Source organism: Artibeus jamaicensis, unplaced genomic scaffold, assembly GCF_021234435.1.
Source record: "Artibeus jamaicensis isolate MK-2021 breed Jamaican fruit bat unplaced genomic scaffold, CSHL_Jam_final contig_233, whole genome shotgun sequence".
Taxonomy (NCBI): domain Eukaryota; kingdom Metazoa; phylum Chordata; class Mammalia; order Chiroptera; family Phyllostomidae; genus Artibeus; species Artibeus jamaicensis.
This window is the reverse complement of record NW_026521486.1, coordinates 37,525,999-37,550,515: the sequence shown is the minus strand read 5'-3', so window position 1 is coordinate 37,550,515 and position 24,517 is coordinate 37,525,999. Positions and strand designations below refer to the sequence as shown.

The window sequence follows — 24,517 nt, the reverse complement described above, 5'->3', positions numbered from 1 at the left end:
TGCTCTTGATGTCATAGAATTTTTATGATAGTGTTTATTTTTTAAATTATGCAAACTTTAAGTTCTTGAACTGAAATGTACTTTGTAAACTCAAAGTGTAATCTAAATTGCAAAGATAGCAGTTTTAAGTATAATGAACTTGCTACTTTTTCTCACCCAGTTTTTAAAATCAATTTTAGTGAGTCATAGAAAATACAACATTATTGTACCTATTTTAGTGGCAAGCTTGTTAAGGAAGCTTTTTCCCCCCTTCATCTTTTAATTCTAAAGAGTGTGGTTCCTTTAGGTTAAAAAATGAGATCATTATTTATAGGTTGTTAACTATTAAGGGAAATTGTCCAAATCACATTTGTTCATATGGACTTACTGTCAGAAATTTTATTACTCTATATAGTTGTAGTAAAAAAAAAACACAAGTATTTTAATAAAATCCAGATGACAAATATTCCAAGATGTTTAAAACTTTTCAGTTTGTATATTTAAAGTATTAGTAGTTTATATTAGGGAGTCCCTAATATTTACATTTTGAAATTTTTTATTTAGTCTTCTACAATTATTAAAAGTAATAGACTATTTTACATGTGCATAAGAAACATTTAAAACTGTAATATGGAAAGTTCTATTTGGTTTTCTTAAACTTTTATAAATGGAAAAGAAGTAACCCCTGGCACAGTAAGATTTGCATTAAATAGGCCTCTCTTCAAATGTGTCCATGCCATGGACACTCATGAAATATGAGCTATTTTTTACTGTGTCCATTACAACATATTATTAGTAACAAACAGATTTTTTTCTTTGAACTGTGACAGAAAAATCTTTACAAAGTAGTATGTATAATATTACAGAAAGGTGCTTTGTCAGTTAATGAGCTCTTCTTGTAATGAATTTTAATTCCAAAAAAATTCATGGAATAAATACTTGCTTACTGGCTTAATTTCAGAGCTGTTAAAAACTCTTCAACTCAAATGGTCTTCCTCATTGGTACCAAATTTACCATTTGCATTTAATTTCCTTTATGGTAATCGCTGCTTCTCCTGGTGTCTGGTTTTCTTTTTTATATGCATTCTATTTCTGAGAGGACAATAATTCTGCATGATGCCTTCGTGAGCTGGGGTATGTCAGTTGTTTTGTTCCCTGGGAATGAGTTGCCCGAAGGGCCAGAACCAAGAAACAGGTTGCTGTAGAGCCAGCCCAGAACAAGGAGTATTGCCCCCTGAGCATATTATGCAAATGGCAGATGTTTCTGGGTGGCAAATGCGTGTCTGGGTGCATGTGTGAATATTTTGACATGCAGAGGTGTTAGCCTGAGGGCTTTCTCTGATGAATTCAGTGTGTGGATCAAAAGATTTTCATTGGTCTCATTTAGTCATTCCTTCAATGAGAACTGGACAGAGAAAGAGCTGGTTAAATACTGCTGAGTGAAGTGGAATTAACCCAAAATTAATTTGTCCTCCCCTGTTGTGTATTTCAGAGACTGGAGCACAAGGAAGTTCTAGTGGGCTTGTTGTTCCTGGTTTTCCCATTCATTCCAGCCAGCAATCTCTTCTTCAGGGTGGGCTTCGTGGTGGCCGAGAGAGTCCTTTACATGCCCAGGTAATTACTGCTCATGATGTCATCTTTCTGAGGTCTTCCCTCTGTCACCAACACCTATAGTTCCAGAGAGACAGTCCTTCAGGGTATCACAAGTAGATCCTTGTGGAGCTAGGGTGCTTATTACCTCCGCTTTGAAAACAGCCACAGAGAAGGTTGAATGAGCTCACGTTTGCACTCACTCACTCCAGTTCACAGTAATGGCTTACCTCCAGTTGGAGGCTGGACGGTTACAGGTGACATCAGGACTGGAGTATATTCAGGATTTTAGCAGCAGTCATTTACCAATACATTCTTCTCCGAAGGTCTGTGTTTTATAAACATAATTACAGTGATTCTCTAAAAATATTTTTGATGTGTTTAAAATTATTTAAGTAGCATGATCGTAATTAAATTCTATCTTGTTCCTTCTAGCTCTGTCTCTTTTTCATTGGTTTTTACTTTAAACATAGGAACAATCTCAAGAAAATTTGTCCTTGAGAAAAAAATGGTTAAAAATATAAAGGGCATTCAGATGTGTGTGATTAGATAATGCCAGTTCTGAATATTTGAACTGTGCTGAAACTTGTCTGTTTTCCTGTCTTATTCAAATGGCATCATTCCAAGGCTACATTTCTATTCAAATGCCTGGATATGCCCCTGAAATGGTTCTGCCATTTATCTGTTGTTTGATTTTGTAATAAGATGTGAAGCTTTTTGCATCCAGGTTTTCTAATTTTTAAAATAAGGATTTTAGTAAATTTCCAATATTACATAATTGTATGAATGATATATAAGACTGTACTCTCCTAAAAATAAGTATCATAAACTGAAATATTATTAGGACAATATTTTATTTTTTATTATTTATATTGTGTTAACATTTTAAATCAAGTTATATATCAGTTAATAAGTTCTGGCTGGTGTGGCTCAGTGGATTGAGTGCCAGCCTGTGAACCAAAGGGTTACCAGTTCGATTCCCAGTCAGGGCACATGCCTGCATTATGGGCCAGGTCCCCAGTTGGGGGTGAATGAGAGGCACACACACACTTCCCTCTCTTTTTCCCTCCCTTTCTGTAATAATAAATACATAAATAAATTTTAAAAATTAATAAAATTTAATTATATTTATTGATATTGTGTTGGAAAATTTAAAATACATATAATTAAAAATTAATTTCATAACCTTTGATGTTCCCCCAAGCCAAGTCCCTGACAGCTTTTTTTCTTTCTTTTTTTTTTTTTAAGATTTTATTTATTTATCTTTAGAGGGGAAGGGAAGGAGAGAGGGAGAGAAACATCAATGTATGGTTGCCTTTCCTGTGTCCCCTGCTGGGTGGGAACTGGCCTTCGGGGAACCGGCCTGCAACCCCAGTATGTGCCCTGACTGGGAATCAAACCTCGATTGTCTGGTTCGCAGGCCGGTGCTCAATCCACTGAGCTACACCAGCCAGGGCTCCTGACAGCTTTCTTAATTAAGGCTCTGCAGCATCTGATTTTGACTTGGTTAAGATGAGAAAGCCCTGAAGTTTCTTGATGTATCTTCAGCATAATTTGGGAAGGAGAGTATTTCTTGGTAAATACTACCCAATAAGGACAAAAATGCAACACAATTTCTTTGTGTTCTATAGTCCCTTAAAATCACAGGCTAATGAGGCCTTGCCAGTAATAAATACAAAGGGTGAAAGGGGACATCAGTATCTTTTCTAGATAATGTTTTTGCTTAAACCAGCTGCAAGTGGTTTCAGTCAGGTTTTCTCTGTAATACTGATGATTTCAAGTGGAGTCGATATTCATTCTTCATTTAACAGATATTCCCAGGGCACCTTTGCCAGCTGTACTGTTGTGGCATCTGAGGCTCCAAAAATAAGTAAATCTCAGTTCTTTCCTCAAAGAACTTACTACTACTTACTTCTGATTATAATAAAAAAGCTCAGTTCTCTCTAAACATTTAACAAGTCACAATATTCTTTAAACTAATATTCTCATTAATACCATTTTAACATTCATCGCATTGAAACTTTCATTGAAACTTTGCATCAGCCACTGTGCTAAGAGTGCTGTGTTTGTTATATCAGTTAATTCCCACTGTAGGTGGTGGTTGACCGCATGCCCCTCAAGGCAGAGCGCCTGTGTTGGAACTCTGACTTGAACATGAGCATGTTGTCGCTAAGCATCAGTTTCCTTATCTGCATAAAATGAAATAGAACCCAACTCAATGAGCTATTGTGAGCATTAAATGAGATGAGCGTATATAAAACTTAGAACATGCTTGTATTGCACATGTTTAATAAATACCAAGTATTACTGTTGAATCAGTTGAGGTAGCTGATACCATTATTTGTATTTCACAAAAATCAAGCCTGGGGTCGAAGTGAAGTGACTTGCCCCAGGGGACATAGCTAGAAAGTAGCAGAGCCGGAACGCAGATCATTGCCTACCGAGAGATCACTCACCTTCCAGACTATGTTGATTCTCTGACAGTAACATCAACTGGGAAGAAGGAGAAAATGCGGACTAGGAAAGTGCTTTCGGCTCAACGCCATTTGGTAATCAGGACTCGATACTTCAAAGAGTCAGGTGCTCTAAATCCTCAGGAGTCTGGGCTTCTGGGTGACAAAGAATTGCATGTGTTCTAAACCAGATACAAGAGAACAATTTGTGATAAACAAGAAGTTAAAATGTTATTTTCCTGAGGCCCTTAGGTAAACAGTATGGAAGTCCATAGCATTGCCCTCAGCCAGTTGTGGAACATCTGACTTAAAGCAAGGGTTTCCTCCTCTCACCACGTAGGCACGTCCTCCACATACCCGAAAACTCATGTCAGTGCTGGCCCTTCTCAGGCTGCCCTGTTTATAATAGACCTTTCTCTGACTTTCTTTCATTTTTTTCTGAAGAAGACAGAGCAGTCAGTGTCCCTGTCCTTTTTCTTCTAGGAGCACACTGATATGGATTAAAATAAAAGTTCTGAATATGACAAAAACATCAGTTTTACCAAGAGCAAGTGCCTGCCTCTCAGAAGCAATTTGGACTTTTGCTGCATTGTGCAAACTTGGTGCAGAGCCATCCAAAATCAATTTCTGTAAACTGGCCTTCATTAAAAAGATGGTTGTCCTTTTCCCTTCAAGTTCCGGCAGCTGTGCATTGCAGTGTTGGGGCTACATCATCGTCCTCTGAGGATTTCTCTTTACTGCCTGGCATCACCTGTATTAACATGCATATCATCCCTGTGCCCAGCCAGACCGTTCTCCTTCCTCCAAAGTCATAGCCTCTGCAGATGCCTAAGCCTTGTGACGGGGAGGGGAGGTGCTCTCCTGCCCCTTAAAGTTGGTCCTGAGGGCCGAGGAAGAGGTCAGATTGCTGGGCCAGGTCCACAGCTCTGGGCACACACCTGAGAGTTTAATGCAGATTTGGGGAGGCTGGAATTGGAGGAGACCTAAGGTTTTTGAGACTTTATACCTCCAATGAGTGCCAGTATTTCTTCACCGCCATTGTTGAAGCTAACACCACAGGGGAGCGGTTTTCCTTGGGGCAGTGGAGTCCCTCCTGGTTATCTAAAGCTGTGTCCCTGTGCCTCTGAGGAGGTGCAGGCTGTCAGCAGTCCAAGCCTGTGTGGGGAAACTTCTGTGCTGTGGGCTTCGAGAGTTCTAACAACTTCATCAGAGCCACTTTATTACTATTAACAGTTTTCTCTGAAAATCGGGGCTTTTTCTGGAAAAGATTTTACCCAGCAGTGACCAGCCACACCCCATCTCATTAGAGAATGGTAGACAGCTGGACAAAGAGCTGCCAAAATCTTCCTTGGGGTCACAGGGAATTTTGCAGATGCCGCCAGCAGCCCCGAGAAGGTGTCAGAGCATTGGATTATGCCTGTTGTGTTTAAAAAACCTGTGTATTGGCTTTCATGATGGTGCAGAACATGTTCCAAGCCTGTTATATACACAGGAATCTTCTCTGCATGACCCTCTTTCATTATTGACCTTGACAAGAAACAGCCGGTATCCACCACAGCATCACTACCCAGTACTTTAAGGAAAGCATATACATTCATACTTAATGGTGTTCCTGAAAATACAAGTCATTGTATTTATGCAGAAATTCTGTGTTGTCTCCAAAGTTTTACCAAACAATAGGAAGACAAATTAAAGAGCTGTTGATAATCCCTCTGAGGAAGGTGAACTTCCTACTCATTGAATGATAAATCAAGTTATGGAATCAACTCCACGTTTTAGAATCTCATTCATGAACCCCACAGAAGTCACATCCACCCTCCCAGGAGATGGGTGAGTCCCATCAGTCCCAGGGGACTGAGTTGGCCCTTTTATAAGATAAGCCTGAGATGAGTCAGACCAACAATGCTCTTTCATCTTCTGACTTTATGCCTAATAATGAGCAAGGCACTTCAGTCTTCTCACTTCCCTCAATCCTGGGCTGGCAGAGACTGCAAATACCACCTTCCTCTCACTTGCACTTCCTTCTACTTTCGATCTGTGGATAAAAACAACAGGAGTAAGCTATTCAGCACTGCAAGGCTTTCGGGTCAGAACTTTACTACCAAAAAAAATTGGAATAATCTTTTCTTCTGATGATAAGTGCTAGTTTTGTTGATGTCTTTTTTTTTTGAAGAGGCAGGAGAGTTTGGAACTTACATCCTTCTTGCACAGAAATTTTGGTCTCTTCTTCTTATTCAAGAGAAGCACATAATTTTATGGTTACCTTTTTTGTACTTTATACAAACCACTTTAGAATGCTTAAAAGGACTAAAATTTTTAGAAACCAGTGAAGCAGAAATAGTTGTGGAGAGCACTCATAGAATGTGTTCAGATATCCATTCATATGCCAGATTAAGGGTGATTTATTCACTTCAGTGCCAAAGAGCAAATTCCTAAACTGCTTTAAGAAAACATGAATGACTGGAGACAGGAAAAGAATAGGGAGGAATAGGTGAAGGCTGCAACAATATTGTGAATAGAACTGATCAAGAATAATTGAAACCACAGAGGATAACATGTATTCGAGGGAAGAAGGAAAATGAAAAAATGACCCTACTCTTAAAAAGAGATGCCATTCGATTGTATCGTCCCTAAACTTATGGACAGACTAGACATGGAAAATTGGGGAAAAGATGATTCTCATTCATTTTCAATTTTGAGAAATGTCTTCAAATCATACCTATTCAAAATTCCAATTTGAAATGGAATTTTAAGCACAGTTTGCAATGGAAATAATACTGCAGTACTTTTTTCCAGCGTGCGAAATGAGAAATGTTACTTCTGAAGCAACATTCCTTCATCATCTTGTGTTGGAGACTCCTGGTGAGCCATCTGTGTACATATTTCTTCAGAGTTATTGGAGGAGAGTGATGATCATTTAAGAGAGACTCAAAGTTTTACCAAGTACTAAAATCAGCAGAGAAAGTTTTTGACAGCAACAAAAACTTACTTGAGCAAATCCAGTAGGAAGAAGCCTGAACTGGGAATCAGCACAGCCCCCAATCTGTCCCCCACTGTGTGGCAGTTGGGGGGAATCCAGTTTCCTATCTGTAAAACCAGAGGGTTGAGCTTGTTCAGTAGTTCCTAAGAAATACTGAGAGAAGCAGGGTCACATGACCCTTCACAGTTTCTCCTCTACCCTCTCAGCCCTCCCTTTTTTGGAAATTTTTCTCTCTTGGGAAATTTAAAACTCCAGTAAACACTGCTGTATGACTTCTAAAGTCTTTTTCTGTTCCAAAGTTCAACTGTTTTTCTGTGACTTTGAATAACCTTATGGAAAGCATGATTTTTTTCCCCTTAAGATCTTAAACAGAAATTTTGTTATGCATTGGAATGGGACCACCTCTGTCTGCTCAGTTTTAGTAGGGAAAGGGAGATGTGTTTCCCAGGAAAGGGAGGATGGGAAGGAATGCATTTGACATGAGGACAGGCTCCCTGAAAAGCCTGCCAGGGGACAGCAGGCATTGGTGTGAGGCCTCTACTATGACAGAAGAGAGTGTCCTCCTAAGCAGCAGGAACAGCCATTTGTAGAAGTTGATGTAGACAAGCAGCAACAAGCACTGCATGTCAGGAGGTGATAGGGCCCTGGCAACAAGAACAATGCCAGACTTTGCTCCTCTAAGGGCAGTAGTACAGGCAGCCTATTAAGAATATCCATGAGGACAGGTCAGAGGTTTTTCTATCCATATATCAAAGGATGAACCTCCATGGGGAGATACTCAGGAATTGGGATGAAGCCTAATGTCTAAATAGGGACTCAAAATGCAGGGTAAGGCACCACATAAGACTGATTGGTACTCAGTTCAGCACGTTGAGTCTCTCTCAGGCCATTGCTAGTAGAGATAGGACAAGGTTGACCCACCTAAAGTGACACAAGTAATCACATTTTGAGTGAACTAAGTCATGGGAACAGTAAAAAGCCCAGGAACCAAGTGGAGCCACATATTCAGTCACTTTGCCTCTTAGTTTGATTCTTTGTTTGAAATTCCCATCATATAATACATTAGAGGGATGGAAGAAACAACTAGAGCTTTTCACAGAGCCACTCAACTAAAAACCTAGGAGATGGATTGACAGGCAGATTTCCACTTGTAGATTGACTTTGTAACTCAGTCCACTGAGTTACAAGGTCAAGTGCACTGGCCTTCTGAAAATATATGTGTAAAAGCATGTGTGTTTGTGTAGGCTAAATTACTCAGATCTACTCTAGTTTAATTTAGCTTTAGATCTGAATTCACTTCTATGCATTTCTCTCATGGTCATCTTAACAAACAAGGTGCTCCTTTGTCATGATACAAATGACAAAAGGAAAGCAGAAATGCCATGCACTGTTACATTGGGGACAATAAAGTGAGGCTACCCTGTGATCTGAAGGTGAAGATTAATAATACTGTTGGAGAAGAAATTCAAGATTTGGGAAATGAAAAAGTCCTTTTACTTAGAAAATCTGATGTTTTAAATGTGGCGTCTTCCATGTTACTCACTGTATTTTAAGAGGAAGTTGAGTCTGTCAAGCTCTCCCACTCCTCCCCAGGTCTCCGATCCTTTGTAGGACAAGCCTCCAATGCCACACGGGCAGAGGCTTCCTGCTGGTTATTAGCGTACACTGGGGATTCCACAAGTTAATTAGCATTAGTCTTCAGAATGCCATAGGGTAAAAATGGGAATATTTGACTTTAGTGTGTTTGTTGTCTCTTTGCTCTTGGAACAGGGCCAGCATGCACTGTTTCATCTAGCCCTTTGAGACCTGAACACAGATGATAGTGTGAGATCCAGGAACTAGACCTTGTTCATGAAGGGTTACTCTGCAGGGCAGTGCCCAGGTAGGGATGGGACTACGGCAGCACCAGACTGGTGGGCGGTCACCAAGACAGCATGGGGATGAATGCTGTGTGAAGGTCATGAGCAGGAGGACTTTGCTGAGGCATCCAGCTGAATGTGTTCTAAAACTAGACAAATGTAATATAGAACAGAGCAGTGGTGGGAATGAAGTGAGCCGAGAGAAAGTGCTCGTGCATGGAAGAAACTGGCCAATCTGTTGTGCTGAATTAGTTGTGCTGAGCCCAGGGCTCAAGGTGAGGATAAGTTTGAACAGTTATTTACTAGACTACAATCATGGCCTTAATATTACAGAACCTTGCTAATTATAACAGATGAATGCTTTTATGTCTGTTAAGTCCGAAGTGGTGAATAGCAAATTTCTTAGAAACCAGGATTCAAAAGTAAAATATGGGGAGTATAATTTGGATTCAGAGGAGACTAAATGGAATAATATATGTGAAAAATATTATAAGCTATTCCAGGTAATTGCGAGTCATTATTTCAGTCTACCCTGTGCAGATGAGAAGATCAGGTAAGTCAAAGTCAAGGGAAATCAAAGTAGCATAGGTGTAGGCCTCTCCTTCTTCCCCAGGTGCTCAAAAGTGAATGGTCCTGCGAAGCCTGTTAGCGATCTGAAACTTGGTACCAAAGGTCCTGAGATGTGCCTCTGTGCATGGAGGAAACTACAGAGTCACGTCACATGCCCAGTGTCCTGCACAGTTGGCCATGGTTTTGCCTGGAGGGTGTGGGTGGACTTAAGTGTGGCCATTTCAGTTTCTTTCTATCAAGATCCCTTGTCATTTAATCTGTTTCTCTTTCTCTTGGATTCTGCACAGGGAAATATGTCTGAAACCTGTGACTTCCTATGCAGATTTCAGTAACCTGAAAATATCCTTTATACTCTTTTAGAAATCTGGATTGCCTTGCTCTAGTGAGGATCACCAATTTGTGCATCTGTGTTTTGTCATAGTACCAGGTACAATAGATGCTTCATAAAAGAGTCCTGTTGAGGATTCAAGAACAGTGTACAGGTGACCCAGCCTGTGACTGTGTGATCAGGTCTGTGTTAACATGGGGGATAGTGGAGGGGTCAGCAAAACTAGCAGATTGTCCATCTTGCTTTTGCTTCTAAAGTGAAGAAGCTGTGCTCTGGAATATGGTGGTTTATAGAGGAAGCGGCAGAGTCCAGGTCCCAAAGATGAGTATGCTGTCGGGCGATGGAGAAGATGGTCTTTCTGACTTTTTAGAAGTAGCTGTGCAGTCGCTTGGGAAGTGTTTGGCTTGGCCGAAAGGCCTCTCAGGCCAGACGGAACTTGTGGTTGTGACGACTCTCACCAGGCTGTGAGGGAAAGAAGCCCGGTCTGGGGTGAGGGCACCAACCAGGGGGGATTCCCACATCCTGGGTACAGACAGTCCTCTGGTGACAGGTCACTGTGGGTCTTCTCATCTCCATGTGCAACCTGGATTGACAGTGAACTTCACCTTTGTCTCCATGTTAGTTTCTGGTACCTTCAACCTCAATGTTCAGTCACACCACGAAGCAGCCCTTGTCGTATGCCCAGTGTTCAGGATGTGAATATGAGTAAAATGTTACTCCATCCTTAAACAACCAGCCTGAGCTTTCGAACAGTTAATATTTCATTCTTCTCAAAGTTGAGTACAAAAACTTCATTAATTCACCAGGAAGTATATACATTGCATTTTCTTTCCTTTTACAACAGTGGAGTAGAGAAAGATTTGAAATGGGTATAAGGGAAGATTTGCTTTTTGTGTTCAAGATCTATGAATTCATGTTAACAAAAATACATGGCTATATATATTTTACACTCTACAAAGGAATCCTACTTTCAGCAATATTTTGCTTTATACAAGAATCAAACCTTTCTGAAACAAACAATATTGTACAAGGAAGTTTGCAATTTTAAGGGCATTTCTGGTGAGTGCTCTTTAAATACTTACAATTGCCCTATAAATTAGATAGTTTGGGTCTGTCTGTATCTTGATAAAGTAGATTTCTTAAGGTGTATTTACAGATCTAACCACATATTTTAATGATGTATAGAGTACATTTTATGGATGAAATACAGTATAGCGTGCTAAATACTTAAAGACACCAATACCTGTATTCAGTTCACAGAACATATCCACATACATTATTTAATTTACTTTAAGACAGGGCATATTAAGTCCTAGTTATATAAACAAATAAAGATTCACGAGGTTGAGCAAATCTGTGGCCACAGAATTCATGAGTGGCACAGAAGATCCAGCCCCAGACTCTCTTCTGCAGCGAGTTCCTTCTCCTCACCGTGAACCTCCAAACTGAAAGCCTGTCCCAGAACAGGTGCCACTCGGTGCCACTGCAGCAAGTAGCATTCGGGGCCTTGGGACATTGCTATGTTTAGAGGAGCCTGGTGTAGAGACATCTGTTTCTGCATGGAATACAAACTTTACTCGTTTCCTGCCTTACACTCCATGTAGCAGAAAATAATTCCCTAATAGTAATGTTATTATAACATAATAGTAATGGTATCAGTTATTGTTTGGTGTGTATTGACCAGTGTCCACAGGGTAAAATCACTTCTATGGACAAAATAAGAAAACCAAGAATTAGAGAACTTAATTTATCTGAGATCAAATAACTGTAAATGTCAGAACTGAGGGGCAAATGTTTTTTATTGTTATTTTTATTGTAATTTTTTTCTATTGCCATTTAGTCCCCTTGCACTCTCCTTCCCCAGCAGTCACCACACTGTTGTCCATGTCCACGAGTCCTTTATCCTTTTTGCTCAATCCCTCCACCCCCTAACCTCCCCTGCCCCACTTAGCTGTCAACCTGCTCTCTATCTCTGAGTCTGTCTCTGTTTTCCTTGTCAGTTCGGTTTGCTCTTTAGGTTCCACACAGGAGTGAAATCACATGGCATTTGTCTTTCTCTCATGGCTTATTCCACTTAGCATTCTGACTCCAGACTCCTGCCTTCTTTACCACGGGAGGTCTCACCGATTTTAGAGCTGGTAGGTGAACTAGGAGGTTGAGGAAAGCATCTCATCTTCAAAGAGGTAAAGGAGACAGTTCTCAGAAGGTAAAGGCCATGGTGTTTTTCTCCCAGTTGTTCCATAGATGTGCTGAGAAAAGAACAGATCTATTTCATGGAGAAATGCATGCAAAGAAATTTTTATACCTACCCCGAATCTTTAGGATGGGGTGCTAGGTAATGCACAAGAGATGCCTTGGGGGTCATTTTTAGAAAGTTAATACACTCTCACATTATGTTCGGTCTTCTGAGAAATGTCCCCATCCATGAAATATTTAAGGTAGAAGAAGCAGGTGGAGATGGAGACGCTAATGAGTCTCAGCTTACCAAAGCTGGTCTGCTGACTTCCTGGTGCTTCCCAGCTGCAGAATCAGCAACCGTTTTGAGCTCAGCATCCAGGGCCTCACTGTTTAATCTCTTTGGGTCAATATCCATGAGACTGGAACAAAGCTTTACTGTTGAATAATGTGCCACTTGGGGATTCAACAGATCAGAATGAAGTTAACTATGGGTATGTTTCATTTAAACTGTATAATGTTAGGAATTTTAAAACTTTAAAAAATTTATGGATGGATTTTAGAGAGAAAGGGAGGAAGGAAGACAGAGAGAAAGAATCAGTTTGTTGTTTCATCTATTTATGCATTTGTTGGTTGATTCTTGGATGTGTCCTGACATAAGAACACACCCGTATTACGATGCTCCAACCAATGGAGCTACAGAGCCAGGGCTGAAGTTAGGAACTTTTTAAAGTAATAAAATGGGAAGATTGTATCTGTCTTGTATCATTAATATGACAGATACATTGAATGACACTCTCAGTGGGTTGTTTGAGCTTGTTAAGTTCTAAAAGGTAGAATTTCTGTTCCACTTAATAATGGAAAGATTATCTTTGCTGTATCTAATTAAACAAGAAGTGAAGCCGCAGCACATACCATAAAGTATTTGGCCCAGTTCTCGTAGTGTCGATGGCTGCTTTCCTGCTACAAAAATAGAGTTGAGTAGAAAAGACAGGAGCTATGGTCTCATAGGTAGAAAATTGTCATTTTGGGGGGTTTATGCAAATGAGAATGGAAAGTATTGTTCCATTCTCCACATCACTTAAGAGCTTCTAGGCAAGGTTTGAAAAAGTGCATTACAATTTACACAATGCTTACCTGCTCTCTCCAGGTTCTCAAAGAGGTTTAAAACATTTTTAATGTGAAAGGAAAGACGTTGTTTATGTGCATTTCCTGTTCAGTTTGCTTTGGGTACGCATCATGTAAGTATAAAGAAGAGATTCAAGTCCTTTTTGAGCTCACTGCATGCCGAGTAGCTTGTCAATAAACCACATTCGGAATTGGAGTTTGCATTAGCCTGCGTACAAGGGATTAGCTCCATTCTCTGAGACAGCAGTGGTGCTTCCCATCATGCTTTGAAAATATGTCTCGCTGCTGAGCTGAACCAAACATTCAGCAGCCAGAGTTTGGCTCTGGGTTATCCAGGGTATGATTTTTGCCAAGTAACAGTGTTTGCACTGACTGCTTTGTGCTCTGTGTAGGGGTCTCTGGTCGGAGTCCAGATTTTCCTTAATCAGATAAACCAGAGCAAACTGGTGTCTGGTTTCATCTCTCTGGAGGCCAGGAAAACATGTAGTTTCTCATTTGTTCGATACTCCCCTTTGAAAATAAGGACTTGCCCTGCCCCTAGTGATGGAGAGTGATTCTCACCCCTGCTGCCGAGATGCTTAAAGACAAAATGCCATAATAGAGAAGTATTTAAAATTTCTGTCACATTATATGCAAGCTTATTAGCATGCGATACTCCCCAAGAAATTTGCAAGCCTGAGTGGACATTATTTTATTTATATGCATTTGATCTTACATTTCTTTAAACCACATGTCCACACAACAATGTTTGGGAAAAAACGATCCTTTCACTTGACCTCTGTGCCTGTGCTGAGCGGAAATGAATGGCGTTCCCTTTTGTTTCAGTTATAGCAGGAGTAAAAAACCTGTGGCCCCTGTGGGATCTGGCCTACCACCTGTTTTTACAAACAAGACCTATGGGAACATTCGCCATGCCCTTCATTGTCAGGGGTGTCCAAACTTTTGGCGTCTCTGGGCCACACTGGAAGAAGAGTTGTCTTGGGCCACACATTAAATACATTGCGACACGTAATCACAAACAAATCTCATAATGTTTTAAATTAAAATTTAAATGTAAAGTGAAATTTTACATTTAAATTTCTAAATTTAAATTTGAGTAAATTTACGATTTTGTGTTAGGCCGCATTCATAGCCTTTCTGGGCCACATGCAGCCTGTGGGCCGCAGGTTGGATGCCCCTGGTTTACAGAGTGTTGATGGCTGTGTTCCTGCTACAAAAACAGAGTAGAAAAGACAGAGATCGTAAAGCCTAAAATGCTGGGTATATTCACTCCCTGGCCCCTTACAGAAAAAGTGTGTCGACTCCTGGATTACAGCACAGTGTTAGGGCCATGGGTCTTCTGCTCTGACTCTATTACTAGCTTTTGGGGTTGTAGGCAAGTTATTTTCCTCCTACAAGCTTTAGTTTCCCCATTTATGAAATGGAGCATACTGAGGATTAAGTTTTAAATTAGATAATAACAGTTAAAGCCAGTACTGCCCTTGTCCCATTATGCTGTACACAGTCCCCTGTTAAGTACAGCACTTGGTGCCCGGCACATGGGAAGCACTCAGGGAACAACCTATACGCATCAGAGAGCTAATCATCTTGGCTGTCTGTGTTACTCCTTGTCGTCTGTGCCTTTGCAGCCATTGATCTGGAGCTGTCGAAATCTCAGTGTTTTCCTTCCCCACTGCTCTGCCAGATGGCAGCTCTGCTTCCCTCACAGAGACAGAAAACAGCAATTGAGATTTCGTGAGAGGAGCGGTTGGGAAGGAAGCAGGTGAAGCTGTGTGGTAAGGTACGAGGCACGCAGGAGTCAGCCGTCAGGTCAAAAGTCCAGCAACAGGACAGCACGTGGAACACGGCTCTGGAATCTGCACTTCCCGGCTTCCATCGCTGCTCTACTCTGTATGAGCCGTGTGACTGAATTCAGCAAAGCAGGTCCCCTTTCTCTTTTCTCTCTGAAGGCAGCTGCCCTTGCACACCCCTCTCCCCTGCACTTCAGCGCTTTGTTCACAGGCGACCTTTTCTCCAAGGCCTTCTCTGACCATCACCCATGTTAAATCACAGCTTCCTCCCCACCATGGACTCCCTCTGTCTCTTTCCTGCTGATTTCTTTTTTCCATCCAACATATCATACTACTTTATGTGACGTACTCCGTGTTTTATTTATCAGCTGTTTCTCCCCACCCCCTGGGAGTTTCATGAGAATTGGAATTACTCTCTGTTTTATTCGCTGATCTGTTCTTGGTGCCTGGAACACTGTTAGGTGCGTAATCAGTGTTTTTTAAATACCTGGTGAGTGGAAGAATGGCGCCCAGAAGACCTTCATGTGGCCAGAGAAGCACCCTGCTCAGTCGGGGCTTGGGATCTCGCTGGGCTAGTGGAGTACGTGGCAAGCAGCCTTGTGAACTTAGGCTTCCATGATGCTGGAATGACATCAGCATGGTCAGTTGAGGAAAATGGGAGATTTTTAGAATATCTTAATACTTTTAAGACCAAACATGAAGAGTTATGGAAGTGGAAAGAGGGTTTGTTTGTTTTGCACTGGCGACTGTGTTTGGATTTGCAAGGCTCTACAACATACTGTGGCAATCAAATTCAGTGGTGGGGTAGGTCAGGACCATGGGCTTCCTTGGCTCAAACTATTGTCCCCCATGCTGAATGGGGTGGTGATTCCCTTTGGCCAAACAATGAACCCTAGAACTGCAGGGAGCTGGACCATTTAACTGCTGGAACTTGAACTATAGAGTGGGAACTCTAACTTGAATTGATACCCAGGGTCTCCAGGTCAGAAACTTCAAATTCTTGCCCTGGCTGGTGTGGCTCGATGGACTGAGCGCTGGCCTGTGAACTGAAGGGTTGCCAGTTCAATTCCCAGTCAGGTCACATGCCTGGGTTGTGGGCCGGGTCCCCAGTAGGGGGTGTGTAAGAAACATCAATGACACATTGATGTTTCTCCCCTTTCTTTCTTCTTCCCTTCCTCTCTCTCTATAAATAAATATATATATTAATTTATTTATTTAAGAAAGGAACTTCAAATTCTTCTCTCTTGTTCTTCTACTCTTGTTACCAAAGTATAGATATTTAGAAAGGTAAACAGAAGCAAAGTGGAGAGGTGTTTCTTGTAAAGGAGGTGTGTTAGAAATGAGAATATTCAGGCACTTTCTTTAACAAAACTAACCTCCTTAACTAGACTGGAGTTTTTGAGGGCAGCGCCTCTGTTTTGTTCATAATTGTATTTTTAGTGCTTGGCATATTGCCGATCACATGATACAGAGCAGATGAATAAATAATGAAGAAGTAGTAGGCTATATCAATTTTGGACCTTGTGTAGCATTAATAGTCTGACTAATGTAGGATTTATTTACACAAGCTTGTTTTATTTTTAAAATATTCTATAGTAATTTGTAGGTGTCATCTTTGGAATGAAGTGGATTTTAACTAAAATGTACACAGCAATAATGGACACAGCTAAAAGTGTGAGTTTTTCTGAGTCCAGTCATCAGGCAAGAAGCATTCCTGTGGGTGCGTAGATGACGTTAGGAACCACGTCCTGTCCACCAAGCCAAAGGCTTTGAGAGACTTTATTTCAGCATGTCAAAATTCCACTCTGATGACGTGAGGGAGTCTTCAGGTCTGTTAGGAAAGCTGAGCCAGCGTCAGCAAGAGAATCATATCACTACAGCTTGTCTGTGATAAGCTCCAAGATACGAGGCTCAGGAGTTGGCCCTTTGGGTCGGTTTTTCTTCAGCTTCAGGACTTTATTGGCCAGAGTGGCACACACGAAGTGGCACATTCCTGGGGACAGAGACCATTGGCCCTTGGTGACCCGATAGGGAGTTCTTGGGCACTGTCTCCCACAAAGCTGTGACTTGCTATCAAGTCACACGGAGTCTGACTATCACACGGAATCTGCATTTGGCCCCACAGTGCCAGTAGTGTGACTCAAGGCCAGTAATGTGAAAGGTCAAGGGTCGGAGAGCCCATTCAGAACCCAAGAACATGCATGAGGGACTTTTCATGATGCCTGAGCTGCTGAGACCCGAGGCAGTTTGAGTCTACAAGGTGAACTTGTTCTCCACGCTGATGCCGAAGGGTAGCCAATGTGCCGGTTTAGCTGTGAAAGAGCTAACGCGTGGATGCCGTGTGGGAAGGGGAAGTTTGTATCTGCCATTTCTCTGTCACAGGACCAGCTTCATTTGAGAGTCAGCTGTGTGAGACAGTGCTCAGGGCGCCTGTGTGGCACCCCCAGGGTAACGCTGCTGCCACACCCTGTCTTCCAGCATGGGCTACTGCATCCTCGTTGTGCATGGACTGAACAAGCTCTGCTCTTGGCTGAACCGGTGCGGGGCCACCACGCTGACGGTGTCCACTGTGCTGCTGCTGCTGCTGTTTTCTTGGAAAACTGTGAAGCAGAATGAAGTTTGGCTGTCAAGAGAGTCCCTATTCAGGTAGGTTTAGATGGATCGAAGTGAACTCTTCCTGTTTATATCTTTGTTTATGTCTTTGTTTCCAAACAAAGGAGCTTATGTGGGTCTGCCAATATTTATTAAACCAGAAAAAAGTTTAGTAAAGTTTTAAGTGGAAGATACCATTTTATTTTGTCTTAACTTTGATGGTTTTAAAAATGATAATATATAAAGTTTTATAGGAGCTTGTGCCAAGTGAATTTATGAAAATAAGGTTCAGGGGAAGGTTTTGGGGTCTTTGTGAATCGGCAGGGGTATCAAATCAAGTCTAAACGCAAGGAAAAGTGCTGGCCTAAGTTCACTGTTCGGACGGGTGACTGGGGAAGGTGAGCACACAACAAGAAGGATGGAGATGCAATACATTGTCTTTAGGTATTCTGGAGTACTAAGTCGTGATCTGTGATCTAGTTGCTTTATTTTAAATGTTTATGGTGAACAAGGAAATGAAAGACCTTTTCAGCTTCTGGTAGATTTTCATGTGGTGTGGAAGCTGTTTCTGAGTATGACAATGTCCAATTATCACCCTAAACTTGTCATAAAGTATGAACACTGTTTGAGACTGTGGCTCATCACACTGTGTTCCTGGGGCTTAGTCTGCCTCCCTAAAGCCATAGCATTGGTGACCTTCACCTTCTTCCCCTTCACTACCGCACTTGGCATCCAACACTGTTTTCCCTAGGCCTCGCCAGCTTCTGTCCCGACTTAGGGTACACTTGGCCAGTTCAGCCAGCACGGTGTTTACTAGGTTCCCTGCTCAGCCGGTGCCCACCATTTACTCTTCTGAGGCAAACAACTGAAACAGAATTGGGATTGCTTAGGGGACAAAAGAGCAGATACTGGAAGAGTATCCGAAAGTGCCCTGGGTTGAAGGGCAGGTAGAGAACCGGGGATGTCGCAGACAGGACACAGGCATCTGGATTGCACTCTCATGGGAACACACGGGCAAACTTGCACCAGTTGTTTTTTCTATTTTCACATCCCAGTCCTGTGGAAAATAAAGTCCTTTTTCCCCAGTCCAGTGTCAGGGCTTGGGCTTAGCGTCAAGTGCCTGCCCCTCCCCCCCACAAGAGCACTGAGATGAGTGATCTGGCCGACAAGCTGCTCTGACTTCCATGGGCCAAGCTAGAGCAGGCAGAACACCCTCGGGCTCCTCTGAAACTCCACAAAGGAGTGGAGAGAATTCCCCACAGGAGTCCAAGTACCGGGGGAGGGGCACAGACACCCGCTGCCAAAAGTGAGTGCATGGGCGAATAAATAAATGAGTGAATGAACAAACAAATAAGACAAATTTTCACTGCCCTCTTCTGCTATTTAAAAATCATATATCTGATTCTACTACTGGGCAATGTAACTTTTTAATAGAAAAAATTAGTCTGGCATGCATATCTTAAGAGTTTATGTGTTATTACTACATCATTGTCATCCTCATCGTTTCAGTGGGTACTGTCGGGACCTGTTGCTGCCATGTAAGAAGTTTTGTGTGGGTTTGATTTTGTTTTAGATTTATTTTTCACTTTTAGGCTTCAGATCCTTTTTGTTCTCTGCCCTACCCCTCCGCCTCCGGTGCTGTTCTCACACCGCACAGTAGACTAGTTCCTCCTGCTCTCCAGGCCTGAGGTCATTCTGTAAACACAGGGCATTGACGTTCAGGAATACAACTTCCTCCTAGTCTTTGTGGGCTTCTTTTCTTTTTTTTTTACTTCCAGTAGTGATTGCTTTAATGAGAAACTTTAAATGGTTCTGCCTTGTGTTAAATCCTTGCCGTGAATAAAGGTGCTAACAGCAGTTGTATCCTCTAATGATTTTTACTGCTTAATCAGAGCAATTTTGGGAATGGGTTTTGGCAGGCAGCAGTTTCTTTCAAAGATAACAACTTAGTGCTCAAACCCTCTAAGGTTGATGCCGGCCACTGAAAAAGGAGGTTCATTGACCTTACATCCACAAGCTTCCCTTCTTTGACACGGAAGTATGTAGTAAGTGAACAGTTGATTACTAAAACAGCCATTCCACGCGTGTGCTTAGAGAGACTTTGTGCCCTGAGAGTTCTTCAGTTATCAAATGGAATTTTGTATTATATATAAGTCAAAGGTATAGATAGTTTTTAAAAACTTTACTGGTTATAATTTACCTATGTCCTAAGGAAACTTTTAAGAATATGACTTTGAGGATATTCTTTTTTTTTTTCATCAAAACCAGATGCTGGTATGTATTCATCTGTGCTGAATAATATTCAAATAAATTAGACAGACATTTACCATTAACAATCTATGAGGCAAGGTAGGCTTAGTGGCTGAGTGCGAAGCTTGGGTTTCGGCTTCCTGGCTCCACTCCAAGTCCCCCCATTTCATAACTGTGTGATCTTGGGCACGTTGCTTAACCACACCTGCCACTCCCTGATCTTCAAAATACCTGGGAAGACAGAGACAACATATTTTCTTTTGCACCCTCCTCAGGCTGTCTCTGAGCCCCACTCATTAACTGTTTAAGAGCCACAGAATGTATGTATGGCCTAGGTCGTCCTCCCCTTCGGTAGGAAACACATTACTTTTTCCTTCCCTCAGAATTGCTGAGCCAGAGAGGTCAGCAGACTTTCCAGGGCAAGGCACTACAAAGCAGGGATTGGCAGAGTCTTCTGTGAAGGTTCAGATAGTAAATATGTTAGGCTTTGTGGCCCACGCATTGTCTTTTGCAGCTACCCCACTCTGCCATTGCCTCAGGAAAGAGACCGAAAAGATAACAAGTAAACACATGGATGCACCTGTGGACCACAAGGCCGTAGTTGACTCACCAATGATGTCAACACTGTGAAATTGACATTCTAAAGTTACTAGTATCTTGTGGTACCATTTTGGGCATCAAATATCAGTCAGCTCCAGAAACTATTCTGACCACATACTGGCCTTGGTTGAAATCTCTGCTCAACTACTTACTAGGTTTATAACCTTAGGAAAAGGTCGTAATCTCTCTGAGCTTTAACTTCCTCACCTATAATATGAGAGGTACATTAATACTCCTTATCCAATAGGTTATTGAAGGGATGAAGTGAGATAGTCTATGGATATGGGTGCTTAGCCCAGTGCTTGATTCAAAGTGAACATTCCTTCAGTGCTAGCCATCCCAAGTGTGGCATTGCAGGGCCTCAGGTTAAAGAAGGGTCAAAATTGAGAAGAGCCGCAAATTCTTCTTACTTTCTTGTTAACCTTTGGCTGAATACCGTCCATTTTTTAATGTTTGTTATCTAATCAGGAATTTGTTATTTCTTGTGACTTTTCAAATCTTTTGCAAATGAGGGATGTGAAGGAGAAATGCAAAGTGCATAAATGGAGATCCTGAGTTGAAAGGGAAATTTTTTAATAATCATTGTTGTTATTATTAATAGGGTTTGGGATCTAGCCATGTAATTTATGAATGCTGCATATCCTTGTAAAGATGTGCAAAGCCGTGTGTTTCCATTAAAACAGTCATGAGTACTGAATGATAGCACCAAGAAGGCAGATGGAGGAGTCTGGCCCCGGGGAAGAGGCACCTGGCCAGTTACAGCAGCATGGAAAGTTTTGCCTTCGGCCAGTTGTTTGTTTGACTTTTTTAAAAATAAAATGTTCATTGTAAAATGAGAGGGTGGAAAAATACAGCAGAAAAAAATTACAGAGAGAACATAAAGGTCAAAAACAACAATGGGAGAAGCAGCGTGTCCTAGGGTTTCGGTTACTCCACCCACGTCTGCTTGCCTGTTGTGAATATTATTGCTTCCTTTTGCCATCGCCGAACAATGCCCTGACCTCGGAAAGGAACATGTTTCCTCAGGCCTAATTGTCTGTTCCTCAGTGACACATAAATTAGGACAACTATGGTAATTACACAGAGGGAAGGATCAGTTCTGATACCTATGCCAGTTATATTCATGTTCAAATCAAAGTTATCTGTAAAACCCACCTGTGGCCATGAACTAGTTAGTTCTGGATAGAACAATCAGAAATGTTCCTGGAAAGAAAAATCAAAAATTTTTCCTGGAAAGAACTTGAATGTGTTTGCTAAGCCATTGCTATCGCACTGACCCAGATCCTGCCCTGTGACTAAATTCACTTTGGGTAATGTCCATTTTAAATATTACATTAAAATCCTAGCTCTGTGTCAGCTGGCGGGCCTCACCACAGGGGGATCATGGGAAACAGGTGGTTTCACTGGACCACCCCAATGTCAGCCCTTGTAAATCTTTCTTTCCACTGAGAGGAGAGGATCGGGGGTCCAATCCTGGCTGCCAACCTTCAGAGCCTTACATGGGGAAGGAACTGGGGGAACCCCTAGGTTCAGAGTACACATTTTCGCTCAATTTGCCTTTGAGGTACAGCTCTTCCCCTGACTTCAGCTGGACCTGTTGTTCCTGAGTGCAGGTTTTCTCCAAGTCAGCTTTCCTGGAGAGGAGACCTCCTGCCTTCTGCTGGGACAGGGAAAGAGTAGTTGAAAAAGTCACCTGCATAGCTGGGAGGGAAGAGGACTGGGAGTCTAACTGCTCCTGATAAATTTATGCTCAGTCTCTTTTCAGCCTCACCCTACCACAAAAAAATAAAAATAATCTGAGCTACCCACAGCACCTTTGAAGTCACCGAAGCAGCTGTATAAAAGCTTGGACTCTGCTGCTTTTTGATGATGTGTTGCTTGCTCGCTCTGGGGTTAGCCTCTGGCTTCCCGCACTCCCTGTGAACTCTCTCCCAGGAGAGCTCCTTCAGCATCCAGCCAGTGCACTTCAAGGGGGCCATCTTTGCTGGCCCCGGGGGCTACTGCAGCAAAAGTTCAATAAAGGTGCAATGCCCTAACATATTCCCCCAACAGGTGTTAACATGCTGTATGAAATTCCCTTATTACTCTCACCTTTACATTAAAAAAATAAACAAAAATATGTTCTCTGGAAGAGATGGTACATTGAAGCATAACTGCCCAGAAACTAGGCTGTCATTCTTTCGCCTTCCCCTCTGTCGTTAACTGTCTTCCTTCTGCATTCAGTCCCCATAAGTGCAGGAGTCTTTTCTCCATGTAGCCCTCAAACCATCTGCCTTCATCATTCCCCCACCACTGCCTCCTTGCAGGTGACAGAACAGGGACTCCCAAGCTGAACTCCTCTGGTCAAAATCCCACACGTGCCACTTGCCAGCATGTGATCGGTGCAGGTTGATGTTGCTAGGCAGTGCCAGTGACAAACTGGTCCTCTTCTGCTTTCACCCACTCCTGCATCTTCTTCAAAGTTTTGCCGCTACCCCATGGGGGTTCCCTAGCTATTTCGTTATGGCACCCCAAGCAGAAGAATAAGCGACCATATGAGCAAGATTCTTAACCTTTCCCAACAAAACCACACTTCCTTATCTGCAACCTGTAGAATCAATTATATCTGTATTTATTTGTTTTTAATTGCACAGAGTTAGTCCATAGGAAATGTTCGTTTTCAATGAAAATTAGTAGGGAAACCAGTCTATAGTTACTCCTTCTATAATGGTTGACTTTTGTTGACAATCTCAATTTTTTTTAAGGGAAGGAAAGCTATATGTGAATGAAGGAAGCAAGGAGAGATTAAACTGAATTGTTGACCTGAGCACACAGGGCTGTTCTCCTGTGATGCATCTGCACCAGGTCCTGCCACCACTGCTTCATGTGCTGTTGGCATGATTGGCTGTGTGCAGGTGTGCACTGCCTTCACTGTTTCCCACCGAAGCATGTGCAGTGACTCATATGATTCACACGTTTTTGAAGACTTGATTTAAATAGTGCAGTAGACATTTCAAATGCAGTGTCATGAACTTACAGTAAAATATGGAGACTGACAACATTCCTAAGCAGTGATCTTTGTTTTTTTAATTTTTTAATCGTAGGTCTGGAGTTCAAACTCTGCCCCACAACGCCAAGGTTCACTACAACTATGCCAATTTCCTGAAGGACCAAGGTCGGAACAGGGAAGCGATCTACCACTACACAACGGCCCTCAAGTAAGCGCCGTGCACCACGCAGGTGTCGCTGTTGGGCTGTTCGGGCGCTGGTCTGTTTCACTCACCTTTCCTAGTATGGGGGAGGGGCGGGTAGGTTCTTTTTGGTGACAGTGAACATCTCCTTGGATGTGGTGTAGGCCTTGGGTTCTGAGACTTATGGCTCTTTATTCAACTCTGTTACTGGTGTGATAAACTCTACCTTGCTTCTAACTTGATGTTTTCTTGTAAAAGTTTCCACTGCTACACATTACAAAATGAAGTGATGCTCAGGTGAGGGAAAAATATACATAATACATATATATGTGTGTGTATATTTCTCCAATGAACTGCTCCCACGCCAGGCTTCTGACCATCTGAAAAGACTCACATGAAGACATTTGAGTAAACCAAATAAGGCTTTAAATATGACTTTAAGAGAAAACTAAAAATTCAAGTTCTGTGTTCCCACTGGCAGCCTTGATTGCTCTTAGGTACTCTGAAAAACTGCAGCTCTGACTCTCACGGTGGTCTTCTCTAAAAGTCCCAGGTAATAAACATATTTGACCTGTTCCGTCTCCACCGGAACGTGTGGAGACATGATAACAGAGCCTCAGACCCTGTACATGTGGGCAAAGTCAAACATGGTGACTCCTCTCTTTGACTGACTACTACGAGCTCACGGAGGCTGTTTGAAGAGGTTTCCATGCCCCCACAGACTGGCCTACATTGGGTTGAAATTTTCTGGTACTGTTCCACCTTAGGACATACTTAAAATGCTTAAACCAAACAAATCATGTATTTCACTGCAGTGCCAACTAGGATTGGCTCAAAGCTCAGTTTGAAATCATCACTTTTAAAGGAACTGGCCTGATTGTTAAGTCTCCTTTTGAACAGTGTTCTGCTCAAGTGTGTTGTTCATCGGTTAACATCTGTTAGATTTTAGGGCTTGTTACTTAATATTCAGTGTGGCAGAAACTCTCCACTGTCATATCAAGTTCCTTTCCAAAAGTGCTATCAAATACTTTTCTGAAGATTTCAAGAAATGTT

At 42.0% G+C, this 24,517-nt stretch overlaps 1 protein-coding gene across 3 annotated transcripts in view; it reads left to right on the top strand.

The window, feature by feature from the left end:
* The window catches only part of TMTC1 (transmembrane O-mannosyltransferase targeting cadherins 1), a 243,731-nt gene that overhangs the window by 146,624 nt on the left and 72,590 nt on the right, over window positions 1-24,517 (top strand). For 2 of the 3 annotated variants that reach the window (XM_037144874.2, XM_037144873.2), the window contains exons 9-11: window positions 1,472-1,593; window positions 17,331-17,498; window positions 23,378-23,491. In XM_037144874.2, coding sequence (XP_037000769.2) covers window positions 1,472-1,593; window positions 17,331-17,498; window positions 23,378-23,491 — 404 coding nt within the window. The remainder of the gene's footprint in view (window positions 1-1,471; window positions 1,594-17,330; window positions 17,499-23,377; window positions 23,492-24,517) is intronic. The other variant, XM_053661849.1, reaches the window with a different exon arrangement.